This window comes from Setaria viridis, chromosome 9 (genome assembly GCF_005286985.2).
Source record: "Setaria viridis chromosome 9, Setaria_viridis_v4.0, whole genome shotgun sequence".
Lineage (NCBI taxonomy): Eukaryota > Viridiplantae > Streptophyta > Magnoliopsida > Poales > Poaceae > Setaria > Setaria viridis.
The window spans coordinates 34,015,813-34,029,855 of NC_048271.2; the positions used below are offsets into that span (position 1 = coordinate 34,015,813).

The 14,043-nt window shown below is 41.0% G+C and overlaps 1 protein-coding gene across 1 annotated transcript; it reads right to left on the minus strand.

Moving 5' to 3' along the window:
• Positions 1–947: 947 nt before the first annotated feature.
• On the minus strand, positions 948–7,334 carry LOC117839222 (uncharacterized). Its single transcript, XM_034719500.2, has 12 exons — positions 7,115–7,334; positions 6,118–6,310; positions 5,934–6,008; positions 4,927–5,033; positions 4,241–4,298; positions 3,755–3,814; positions 3,603–3,677; positions 3,269–3,415; positions 2,759–2,813; positions 2,396–2,518; positions 1,753–1,964; positions 948–1,329 (listed from the first exon to the last, which is right to left on the minus strand). The coding sequence occupies exons 1-12, from the start codon at positions 7,210–7,212 to the stop codon at positions 1,306–1,308; spliced, it is 1,227 nt and encodes a 408-aa protein (XP_034575391.1). The 5' UTR covers positions 7,213–7,334; the 3' UTR covers positions 948–1,305.
• Positions 7,335–14,043: the final 6,709 nt, after the last annotated feature.

Below are 14,043 nucleotides of genomic sequence, written 5' to 3' on the forward strand. Positions count from 1 at the left end.
GAAAATGCCTTAGTTTTGTCTTTGAAAAAGTCCATTTTACTCCCCTCGCCTATCCACTTTATCCACTTTATCTGCTTAACCCCTGAACAAAATTTAGGCTCACTTTACTATCCTGAACTATTTCATTTTTGTCCGATCTACCCCTAATTAGATTTTTATTTTTTTCCCTCCATGCGTAAGTTGAATTTTAAGTTCAAGAGAAGATGCAAAATATGATGCCTTGTGTTAAAAAATTATACTAAGAATTTTTCATGATTATTTTCCTAGATTAGAAATATTTAATACAAAATTGATCTTGGATATACATACAAAAATTAATCATAAAATATTGCTAATGTATTTTTCTAACGTAGAGCATCATGTTATAAGTCAACAGGCAAAATTTAAAATTAAAACTCAACTTTTACGCGAAGAAAGAAAAAAGAGAAATGTAATTAGAGGGTAGATTGGACCAAATGAAATAGTTTAGGAAGTAAAATGAGCTTAAATTTTACTTTAGGAGGTTAGGTGGATAAAGTAAATGATTGCTTTAGGAGGTTAAGTGCACAGAGTAAATGGACGAGGGGATTAAAATGGACTTTTATTTTTCTTTTGTCTTCGACTACCATTTTTTACATTATTTATATTTTGTTTAACTTATAAAATTTTATTTATGTTACAAATATCTTTAAGGACAAATGAAGTTTTCCTCGAGTGTTTTTAAAGTCAATTGTGATTTTTTTTCCTTTCTCAAACACTTCCCACGTCCCTCAAAAAAATCTAAATGTGAACAGATTTAACCGTTGTATAGTGAACTCTTCTGTAGTCACAGTTTAAAAACTGAAGGCTGCCAAAATTGAGAGTTGCAAAATGGAACTCTTCCAAACCAAATTACTAAGAACAGAACAAAAAAACGAGCAAACTACATATATATGATTATGGTACCTACTACTTCGGATTAGAGTTAATTGAAAAACAAAGGCCAAATATACAGCAGCTTATAGAACCACAAAACCCTAACATAGAGCAAGTCCATACATCTGACTGCTAGGCGTTTAAACACAAACGTTCCCCCCCAGGAAGTCAGGAACACAGTGAAGTTCTGTTGGTCATGCATGCTATGTAATTATAAAGAACTGGACCTCGAAAAAACAAACAACGACTGTGTATTTACATCCTACGATTGTCTGTGCACAAATTAAAGCAAGTTGCAAACTCTGCACCATATTTAGTCTACATGTACACATGTACATCTCGCTTCCACTTTGATTCTGTGTCTTACATTTCACCACACCTGAATGGCAGTGAAGATCTGGAATTGCAGCCTCAGAAATCCAATGGAGGTGTGTCCTGGTACATTGCCATAAATCTCTCAGGATTTTCACAAGTCATATCAAAGCCAAATTTGATTAATGAAAACACTACGTCAGGTTGAATCGAAGTAATCTGCTGATGGTTCAATCACATGTCTGCACAATCTGTATTTAAGGTTGTCATCACATACACATGAAGTTCTCTACCAAGCAAACCAAGGCAGCCTTATTTCTCTCGAAAAAAAAACAAGGCGACCTCAACTTACTAAATTTTTTAGGCATAGATCACAATTCTTATAAAAAAATTATGATTTATCACGTCAAATATTCGAGCAAATTCAATTCATCAACCATGTACTACAATGGCTTCATCTAAAATGAATGTGACATGCAGAAGCATGGAGGAAAAGAGAACAGCAATATAATTTTGAGAACATTCAGGACTCCTGAAAAACCTCACCTTGTGCAAAAGGTCATGGGCAATGTAGTCCCAAGGAAGAGACACAGACATCAAGCAGCACTTCAGAGGCACAAGCTCATCATCCATTCGCTTGTTAGCAGATGCAGACTCGTAAGCATGCTTTGCTAGCTTTGATGCAGCAGAAGCTGCCCTGTGAACAAGGACCCGGAAGCTATCTCCTGGATCTTTCTTTGACTTCTCACGGCTCTGATCTAATAATAAAAGTAAGAACTTCCAAATGAGAATGTGTGGCAGCTTGACAAGCTGCATTACAAGCACTTCAAAGTTACAAGTTTGCGTGTGGGTTTGGGTGAGCAAAGGTACACGAGGAAGTAGGCCACTAACAATCTGCTATAAAGTTTTGCATGTTGAACAATTTGTCATCATTCCAAAATGGAAACTATTAAGTTCATTTGTAATTTAGTGTGGTACAAGACTAAAATAGATAGAATTTGGAAAGGCAAGACTAAAGAGTACTCGATGCACCAGTAGTTTACATGTGCGGAAGCACATTGTTATCAGCTGAGAGTACCCAATGCATCCTTTCTTATAACAACAATAAACAAAAAAGTTTAACAGGTATTCTAAATGCATGTGCCATGGACAGAAAGGAAGAAGTATTCTGATGCTAAATATATCAGACCTGCAATACCAGAAACAGCTACTTCCACTTCTCCACGCCCTTCTGGGCCCCTCATATAAAGTCTGTCAAGTTTAGTGTGGTCATGCCCAAGTGAGAGTAAGCTCCCAAATTTTGATCTGCCAGCTATAGGAAAAGAGAAATGTACACATAAGAATATGTGATGTTAATACTGCTGGATCAGAATATTACAGTTCAACTACATTTCAACAATCATCACCTATCTTGAGCAAATACTTCCTCCAGTATAAAATTGACCATTTTTTCTTGACACTGGTGCTAAAGCACCATGGAAAGTAGGTACATGGAAATTTAAGTACTAAATAGCACCATGGGAGTAACAAAGTAGATAGATGAAACTCTCACCATCATAAGCCTCACGGACGTTTTGGTAGCTCACATAACCTGAGAAGAGAGTTCTCTGCGATGGCAATCAAAGATTTTGCTGAATTACAAATGTCATGCTAATTCTATGAACAAGCACAATTCAGAATAACTTAATCCATGTACAGTAACAGTAAAACAGGACCATTTACTTGATTATTTCCTATGAAGTCTTGGTAGGTATTGATATTTCAGAAGAGTTCGAAAACTTTCTTGTGTAAATTCGGTAAAGGCAATCACAGATGGCTTGTGTGTGAATTATGCAACCAGCTGAAAACTAATTGAACTAGTCTTTATATTGAGAAACTAATCAAACTATTTAGGAAATAGATATATGGTTATGTCGAAAAGATCGATTCCCAATCCTGTTCTACAGCCAAGTTAAAGATATTAAAATACTAAACAAAAACCTTAAAATAAATAGCTGAAGTCATTAATATCTGGACATGATAAACAGAAACCTTCATAGTTCTGAATTATGAGAGAGGGAACCTTTGGTGGTTTCTCTTGGGCACTCCCAGAGCTCAGTTCAGGCTGTACATTTGAACCAGGATTCTTGGACTCAGTTTCTTCAGGAAATGCTGCCCCATCATGTGCGTTGAGAATCACACAATAGCAGTGTTCAGGATCTGACAAAACCTGCTTAAATCAGAAGAATAAAGAGCTCAATAGGGTCAACTTCAGAAACAAAAAACATGGTGAAAAACAACAAAAGGAAATCATGTAACATCAGAGAATAAGCATTTACAACATTCATGAAGTTACCAGGAGTCCAGGAAACTATGTTGTACAACTACAACATTGACATTATTGCACAGAACCTTACCACTGCATCAAAAGTATCATCGAAGTCGTCCACAGAAAAATAAATGTTGGGATATGCAGGTACCGTTTCTACAGCCTGCCAACAGATGCATGAGCTACCATTAGGACTTAAAGACTGCCTCCTTCAAAATATGGTGCAAAATAGAAACCTACCTTCCTTCGGTCGAGATGAAAATTTACACGGCTAGGGGACGCGTATACAGTTTTTGTAACCTGTTTCCATGAAGAGAATGAGATCGAGACAGGTTAGTCAATACAAACATAATGGTCTCTCAACACCGCTGATGCAACTTCTACAATACTAACTGTCAGTCATATAAATGCGGTGCCTTCTCTATATGATTCTTTTGATTCTTTCCATTCATACAGAAAATAAAGGTAAGATTCAGTCAAAGGGAAAATAATGAAATAGGGAGGGTCACGGAATTAGAATATGAGAGAGCGCTCCGCAATGAGCATCTACCGTCGAACTTGCTATCATATAGGAGCATGTTTTGTGTACAGAAAATTAGGCTTTATCTTAATTCTATGTAGTTAGGTTTAAAGATTGATAATTTGACCGATATGTCTAGTTCCCATATAGTATAACCTGGAAAAGAATAACTGATGACTAAATGGAAATGCTTACTTGTACTGTACCTTATAAACAGGAGATAACTGTTTGCTTTTCGCTGCGCGGTTGTGAAGATCTCCAATGCTGTGGAAGTAGGTCATAAGAACCAACATACGAACTAGTAACTATCCATAAACATTAACTAAGGGGTACAAGATATCACAATTGATTCTCATTTTCTGTGACAATGAATGCAACAGGAATCTAGGAACTGCAAGTCCTTTAATATGCCAGAAAGACTCATGAAGAAGGATAACTTCAATGGTTCTAGTTGTTCAGTAAGCTAATGATTTATCCCAGGCCATCAATCCTCAACCTGTTATCTGGAATAGAGGAAAATGCTTTACCCTAACCTACACGTGACACAAGAATTATCACCATGTGCAACTGGGCAACATTTCAAAAAAGGATGAGAAATCAATATACAAGAGGCTGGACAGTTGTATGCTGGTTGGAATATCAGAACTGCCACATTACGGTTCTAGAAGAGAGAATTTATTTTATTATAAATCATTATGAAACGCTTTCCTTGTTTCTACATAGAATTGATGCAATTATTCAGAATAATTACTAAGCAAGCAAAATAAGAGAGAATTTATATTATTATAAATCATTGTAAAAAGTTTTCCTTGTCCCTGCATAGAATTTGATGCAAGTATTCAGAATAATTACTAAGAATGCAATCTTTTACATAACTGTTGCAGAAACATACCTAAATATTGCAACTGTAACAGTGTATGACGTGTGAGCTATTAAATTCAAATAGAAGGAACGTTCCCAATCAACCTCCAGTGTATTAACATTGATGACCTTTTCAAGCTGTTTCGCATAAAACAGATGAGGTTAATTAGCACAGCTACTCAAAAGAAAGTAACTTCTTATCAGAGATTTCAATTTCCCACCTAACAATATATTAAACAAATGCAAATAATAGGCGCAATGGCTAGGATATCTCAGACGCATGAAAACTACAATACTGCACCATCTCATGAGCTTTTTTTCGGATAAGAGGATCGACCCTATTTCCATTAACAAGAACAGAAACACATGAGTTCGCCAAAGTTCAAGAACAGAGAGAACAGGTAGGATGCAACCAGATGCTAACACCTTACATTCACAACACTTGATTCAAGCATGAAAGCCTATCAGCCTCAGCGATGTATGTAAGTTGGACGACAGTTACTCAGGTAAAACACCTCAATAAGTTTAGAAAAAGTCTAAAAAGGACATTCAAGCCATAAGCCCACTGCAAAATTCCAGTGCAAATTATTAGCTTGAATGGATGATTGTACATGTTTATTCATACAGCAATATCTACTGTGTCAGTGAATGAAAAGAAACTAAGAACGCTGCATTATTCATGTGAACCAAAGAGGATGGAGGGAGCATAATGAAACTTTCAGTCAAGAAAAAAACATTCAGAGCAACACTTATTTCATAAGTCTTGCTGCGAAGTATATATAAATATATCTTGGAAAACCTCTAGAAAAAAGTGAAAACAAAAACATATGTTACATAATTGATAATGTAGATTGGTGCAGACACACCTTTTCACAGTATCCAACGAATGAACTCAGCACATAAACCAGTACAAAAACAGGAACAAATAGCAAGAAACAATGAAACATGACAATTTTTCTTGAAGCTGCTACACCAGAGTCATAAGCCTCATGCATTAGCTGATATGAAGTAAAGTAGGCCAGGTGTTTCTTCATTTACCGTGGGGGCCCATCTCCGTACAAAAAAGGGAGGTGGATCTTCCATATTATCATTGAACCCATAACCATGCAATTTCTGCATCAACACCCGGAACATCAAGAAGAGTAGTGGATTTTCATATAGCAGTGACCTTATTAGCCAAGAATGAGGACTAAATCAGAAGGAACAATAATGAGTACCCTACCATATTATTAACAAAGAAGACAAGGTCATCCTCTTCACTTCTCTTTGATTTCCCACCACGCACAAAGAAAAGATCAAGCATTTCATGCCAGAACTTATCATCCATTCCAACATCTGACGCATCATCCTCGGCATCAACAATCGTCCACCCAATCAAATGTGAGTGTTTCTTCACCATGCTCAACAACTCAGTCCTGAAAACAGAGCATGCAGAAGCCAGAAGATTTAAGCATGTCTAAAGCTTGTCAAAGGGATATCGGTGCCTACAAAATATGCCTCTTTTCTTGTTCATTGGATAGCTTGTTAAATCTACTCTGTAAATCATCAGAATGAAAAAATTTAAACTGATCATGGACCCAAGCAATTACTCGTGTTAGCGAAATAACTATAACTTAGAAGACAGTAAGTTAGTAACAGACTTAGAATAGACTAACTTGTGAAAATATAACAACAAAGGCATACAAGTACCAGGACCACAATAATTTCGACTACCATCTTCAAATAGGTTTAATGATGGCACACGTTAATGCCAGAATTAGTGGGGGCAAAGGCATAAGTATGCATGTTGGGTTTACAGAACAGAGGACGTATTGAGCCAGGTGTAGTACTAGCATGTAGTCATAACCGGTGGTTGAAACAGCAAACAACAAGTGAAGTCAACCATCATAGGAGTGAAAATCACAAGCTTGATACTTTAAGTTTGCTTAGTTTCAGGCCGTTGAATTCCTGGAATGTTTGCTCCTAGTTAGCCCTCGGAACCAGATGGATTAGATACTATAACTCTGTACAAGGAACGAACGATTTTGATCACAGGCTAAAAATAACCCCTCTCCATGGCCACGGGGCAATGCTTGATAGGTTAAATTTGGTTTCCCCTCTCTCGCTGCTTCTCTATCTTCCCCTGTCCGTAGCGCGGAGTAACCATCCCCGCCCCCATCCAGATTGTTGAGGGAAAGCGGAACAAAGACAAAGAGGGAGGGAGCACTTCGCACGCATACCTAGAGGGCGATGATGACGCATCCATGGCGCCGCTGAATCTGTGGACGGCGATCTCTCCCGACGGGGAGGGGGACGGAGGAGAAGGCGGCGCCGCCATGGTGATGGGGTGGGGGGATCCGGCCGATTCCGAGGGAGGGAGGCCACGCGCGTCGGAACTCGGAAGCAAAGCAGCCGACCGCACCGCACGCCTCCTCCCGTGCAGACTGAGGCTGCACACCGCAGCACGGCACGGCGCACGTGGCTTGGACTCGGGGGATGCGCAGACGGATCTGATGGATGGGCCAAAAGAAAACGAACGATGGGCTCTTGTGGATTCCACCCGCAGGCTCTTTTTCGACTAAGCTATCAATTCCGGCCCAGCCTTGTTCATTCTTTCAAACTCGAGCTTCGAACAAAAAGAAAAGGAAAAATTGGGTTTGTGTTGATTTTAAATTCATGTCATTTGTTGTGTAAAATGTGTATTCTTATAGTTTTGCAAAAAAATACTTTACGAAGTAAAGGCACGTAAGTTATAAAAAATATAGCGAATTGAGCGTAGCTCAGCTGGTAAGGTTTTTTATGGCGGAAACTGTCCACTAGGATGAGCCCTCGACTCGACACTGGTGCTCGCATTTTCCTGGAATTATTCTAGGATTTAACCGGTGCTATTTTCAGTAATATACAATGTGCTCGTCGATAGCGAGATGCCAATGGTGACTTCGTCAATCTTAAGGATCTGTCGGCTCAATCTTTTGGAGGTGCTCGTAGGGGTAGGGTTATGTGCGTGTGTTCGTAGAGGCGAGTGTGCATGCATGTATGTGAGCAACTGCGTCTGTACTGTGTGATTCGAAAAAAAAATTATAAAAATATAAAAACAAAAAGACAAAGGAACTAAACAATATAGATACAAAATTAGCAAAAAAGATTTAGCTCGTGGGCATAGATGTCTGCAAAATTCCACCCACAAGCTTGGATGAGCCAGCTACTCATTAAACCTTGCTGAGGTTGATCGGGATGGCTAACTGCAAGATGAGGGTTTGCTTCAATCTAATTGGGGCCTTGCCAAACTACATATATATTAGTGTTGTCGACGGTTAGGAACCCAACTAAATCTGATCTAGTAGCTTGGGTGGACTCAACATGATTGAGGAAAGCGCTGTGGCTGATCTGTACTCTTCAAAGGAATTGTTTGCTATCAAGCTAGAAAAAAGAGGAGTCAACATTGTTGTTGCTGATATTGTCACCGACAATGTCGCCAAGTGCATGCTCCCAAATTATAGCAATGATCTTAAAGGAGAAACCTTTCCTTTTTATACAAGTCTCTACAATGTACTTCATCCGTCCCAAATTACTATTCGTTTTGACTTTTCTAGATTCATATCTTTTGTTATGCACCTAGATATATGCTATATCTAGATACATAGCAAAAATCATATACCTAGAAAAGCCAAAACAAATAGTAATTTGGGTCGGAGGGAGTACTTGCAACAAAAAGACTACTCCCATACTCAAAATAGAATAGATTTCTTTAGATAAATTAAAAAGATACAAGGCTCACGTGCTCCTTGTTAATGGTTTAGAATAGTTGTGCAATAAATAAATATAGAAAAAAATACGGTACTTAAATTTAGGACTTAAGGGGTGTTTGTTTTTTAGTCCCTCCTAAAATTTCTATCACATCGAATGTTTAGATACTAATTAGAAGTATTAAATATAGACTAATTACAAAACCAATTGCACAGATGGAGACTAATTTGCGAGACGAATCTTTTAAGCCTAATTAGTCCATGTTTTGACAATGTGATGCTACAGTAAACATGTGCTAATGATGGATTAATCAGGCTTAATAGATTCGTCTCGTGAATTAGCCTCCATCTGTGTAATTAGTTTCATAATTAGCTCATATTTAGTCCTCCTAATTAGCCTCCAAATATTCGATGTGACATGAATTTTAGGAGGTCCTAAACATCCAAACACCCCTGAATGACCTATTCCACTATGAAAAGCGTAAACCAACTATACTAGGGGCTGTGACACTGTCAAATGAAAATGATACCTCCGTAGGAGTTAAGCTGCAGTTTCCACTAATTGGTAGTGTTACGACAGCGAGTTCGCATAGAGTACTTCTGCTTGTTTGTGGGTACGCCATGACTCGGCAACATGTCCGCGCGCGGCTGATTTGCCTGCAGATATTTCCAAGAAAACATCCACGCAGCCACATCGGTCGAGGCAGTATGGTGACGTCGCAAAACGACGACAGGTTCGGGTTGTTTGGACACCCTGCTAAAATTTAGCACTTGTCACATCGGATATTTAGATGCTAATTAGAAGTATTAAATATAGGCTAATTACAAAACTAATTGCACAGATGGAGTCTAATTCGCGAGATGAATCTATTAAGCCTAATTAGTCCATGATTTGATAATGTGGTGCTACAGTAACCATTTGCTAATTATGGATTAATTAGGCTTAATAGATTCGTCTCGCGAATTAGCACAGGGATTCTGCAATTATTTTTATAATTAGCTCATGTTTAGTCTTCCTAATTAGCATCCAAACATCCCATATAATACTGCTAAAGTTTAGCACCTTGCATCCACACACCCCTCCAATCCCGACGCGAGCTCACGCCGTCACGCGGGTCGATCCCATCATCGTGGGTCCCAGCTGATCCTCTCCGCCTTGACCAGCTGATAGCGGTGGCTGTGGGTCCCGTTTGCAGTCTACCGGGTACAAGATGAGAGGAGAATGACTCTAGTTTTTCGCGGCAATTTTCTGGTGTGAATCTGGCTCCTCCCGTCCCTCTGTAGTTTCTCATACATATATGCGGGCCTGCATATCATGGAGGGTACAGTCAAGTCCCATAATAAAGTCGGTCTTTAGTGTCGCTAACAAACAGCCACCCAATTTGCTACTGTAGAGCGGAGCCGTACTTTCCAATCCTCGCTCAACGCGGAATTGGTAGGAACACCCAATGACGCGACTCAGGCACTCTGCAGTCTCCACTCCCTTTTTCTCCAAAAAACTAAAGTATTGAGTCTGAGTGTAACATTAGAGGATAAAATTCTACTACATGGTTTTGTGCTTTTGTTTGTTTTACGTTCAAACACTTCGGATCAAATGATATAGCTCAAGCTAGAAAATAAGAGGGAAAAGATGGCATGTAGCTTCCATTATGAAATAAACTATCTTTTCTGGGCCTCTTTGTAATCTTGATATATATATATATATATATATATATATATATATATATATATATATATATATATATATATATATGCGCGCGCGCGCATGTATGTATATGTATAATTGTGCATCGCTTCCTTCTAACATGGCACGGGTCAATAAGGAAGAAACTAAACAAGAATGCTTCGTAGACTACTTGCAAAAGGTATGTGAGTAAGCTCAACATGCCTAAGGCGCCGTTTGGTTCCTTTGCTCATTTTTAACACCTGTCACATCGAATGTTTAGATACTAATTAGGACTATTAAACGTAAACTATTTACAAAACCCATTACACGGATGGAGGCTAAACGGCGAGACGAATCTATTAAGCCTAATTAGTTCATCATTAGCAAATGGTTACTGTAGCAGCACATTGTCAAATCATGGACTAATTAGGCTTAATAGATTCGTCTCGCCGTTTAGCCTCCATCCGTGTAATGAGTTTTGTAAATAGTCTACATTTAATACTCCTAATTAGTATCTAAACATTCGATGTGACAGGTGCTAAAAATAAGCAAAGGGAACCAAACACCCCCTTAAATTTTCACTACAAGGAATCTTTTTGTCTATGACGAACTAAAAAGTGTCATAAACACGTTTTTTGCGTCATAAACAGGAAGATTTATGATGCTCGAGTGACGAAAACCCTTCGTCATTAGTCGAGTGTCATGAACCGCGACTAGTGATATTTCTTATTTCGCTACGTCACTAAGATTATGACGCCTACGAATCGTCAAACAGAAACATCATAAATTGGATCCTACTGTTTTGCCACGATGGACAGAATCTGATGTGGCATGACAATTATGACAAATTATTTCGTCATAAAATAAAATTGACCCATTTTACCCAAAATTGTTCCCATAGGCCAGTGTTGTTCAGGTACTCCAAAATTGATTCCAGTAGGCCCATTTGTTATTGGGTCGAGCCCAAATTTGTTCCCGCATGCTAATGTTGTTCAGATAGACCAAAGTTGATTTCGGTAGGACCATTTGTTATTGGGTCGAGCCCAAAAGTTGTGCAAATTGTTTGCGGCCCTTTTAGTCCCGATTTATGAATGAAATTGACTTTTGTCCCAATTATATGTGGGCTAAGCCCACTTAAGGCAAACGTAAATTTAACCAATCGGACCTGACAAATAATTGATTTCATTTCAATTCCATTCCGGTTGGCAAAATAATAAACAGAACACACATATTTATGTATACAAGAAAATAAATTATTGTTCCTCATTGAGACAATCACTACCATATTATTCATTACATATCACTGACTATTACAAGATAACTGTCTCACAAAGAACAGAGATTAACAAAGCTGTATCCATGTATCCAGGTCATAATCTCAAGAGACAAAGTAGAGCATTGATCCTAACCTCTTGCAGAGGTTAGCAGTTACGAAGGAGTGTTTCAATATCTTGTGTTACCTTCTTCAAGTTCTCAATCTTGGCTGAGTACTGCGATTTGAGAGTTGATTCTGATTCTTCTGTCTTCTTGTTCAAGGTAGCTAACTCTTGCTGGTGAGCAACAAACCGTTGTTGAAGTTGTACCATATCCTATTTGTCGGCATTGAGGGATAAGGGTACATATGGGTCCTGACCGACCAGGATACTGGTCGGCCCTGGCAAGTGGGCCCGTCCGACCATGCCGTGCGGGGCAAGGCATGAAAATACATGGAGCACAAACCAGGAGGTCGGGCGAACGAATTCTGCCCAAATATCATGGGATACTAGTTGTAAACCAATTCAGATTGCTTTTCACGTAACAACCGACTAGGATTAGATCATATCCGATTGTAACCCTAGCTCATCAGCATATATAAGGTGGCCAGGGACGCCCCCCCAAGGGTACATCAACTCTTCGCATCCATACCAGCAATACATTCCACCAGAACATAGGGGTATTACTCTCTGGAGGTCCGAATTTGTCTAAACCTTGCAACCTTGTGTTACCATTCGAGCTCTTCGTCTTGCGATTTCCCCACCCTACAAATCTACCACTTGGGTAACCCCTTGGTGGACTGTCAGTCACTAAATCCGACAGTTGGTGTGCCAGGTAGGGGTGATCATGATATCCTTCCCAGCGAGCTTGATAGCATCCCGTTCCGGCGTTATCTTCACCGAGAGCATGAAGGACTTCCTCGCCAAATCGATCCAGCTCCGCTTCGGGAGCATGACAGTGGACTCCAACTCCACCATCTCCTTCGCCGACTCAGCGTCCGTTGCCAGCTCAGCATCTGTCAAATCTGCACCGACGGAGTAAGGTCTTCACCCCAGGATCATCACGTCGCTTGCCCAGCAGGTCGGCGATCTCTCTCTCTCTCTCTCTCTCTCTCTCAAAGAAGGTCCCACACATTCTCACGGCAACCTGCCCACCCACACCCTCCGATCTAATCGCAAGGTTAGATCGCATCAGCAACACCATTGTTGAGTACATCAACCTCTCAGAGGCAGCACTACGTCCTAGATGGTTGGCGTAGGTGTTCCCCCATGACCCTTTTGGCATTAAGAACTCGGCTGCTATGTTTTCCGAAAAACTTGGGCAGTCTTTCTAGATTCAATCCAACGACACACCTGAACCCACCTAGTTTTCGAATTGCGGCGAGTTCTAGGTCCCTCATTTTGCCCTAACCCCAAACCCTTACGACAAGGGCGATGACGGAAGCTCCATGTCACTAGATCAGGAAGTCTTCGCTGTCTCCACTGATGAACTTCCTCCCAGGAGGAAGGACGCAACGAGAGGAATCGAGACCGTGGCAGGCGCCGCCAATAGGAACGAGCCAAGCCAGTCCGCCTGCCACCCCCGCAATGGCCAGTGCACTGCCCGTCTCGCCGGCACCTAACGGCGGCAACAATGATGACCAAGGGGGCGCTGGAGGTCGACGCAGGCATCCCTTACGTGTCCACAATCTGTAGGTCGACCTTGAACAGGCTAGTCATGATGTCTTTGCCACACCCCAGGCCAACCTGAGGGCTGTTTTTGCCAATCTGGAAAACCTTCTGGACTCAAAGCAACTGCAGCGGATCCGAGCGCGACTCTGTGTCGCTAATGCCCAGATCGAGGGAAAGGCCTAGGCCCTAGCACGCTCAAGGAGCCGGTCATTGCACTCCAAATCTACATCTACTAGGCACTCCAAAAGTCGATCTACTCAAAGTAGATCTGATCGTAGCCGAGCCGATACGACCGCCGAAGGGAAGGTCGGCTAGAGCCCATTCAAGAGGAGGAGGTGGACCAGTCCCAGGGTGATGAGCACCATTCCGATGATGATGACCGCCGACCAGATAACCACCACTACGACAACCGCCACTGTGATGGACGAGGAGACGACGAACGTCGCGGCCGGCTTGGTCGGCAACCTAATCGGGACCTCCGCGACCTCTATGGTGAACTCAACAGCCTCACTGGGAACGGGACGAGGCAGAGCTCTGTCGACGCGCCCAATACAACTGCGACTTTGGTGCTCTAGGGGTCGGCAACCAGCCAAACCTTAACGTAGAGCAAGAGGCCCACAACCGCCGGGAGGAGGAGCTATGCCGCCGCGACGATTATGACCATCTCTATGACACCCCTGACAACGCCCACAATCCATGCCAGCATGACAATGACGCACGCCCCTGGGCCCTGCTGGTACAATACCGCCTCATGGAAGATGATGACATGGACATCGACAGGTTTGCCACGTTCACAACCGCCTCAGGGCTGCCCCGTGACCACCCACCTTCAA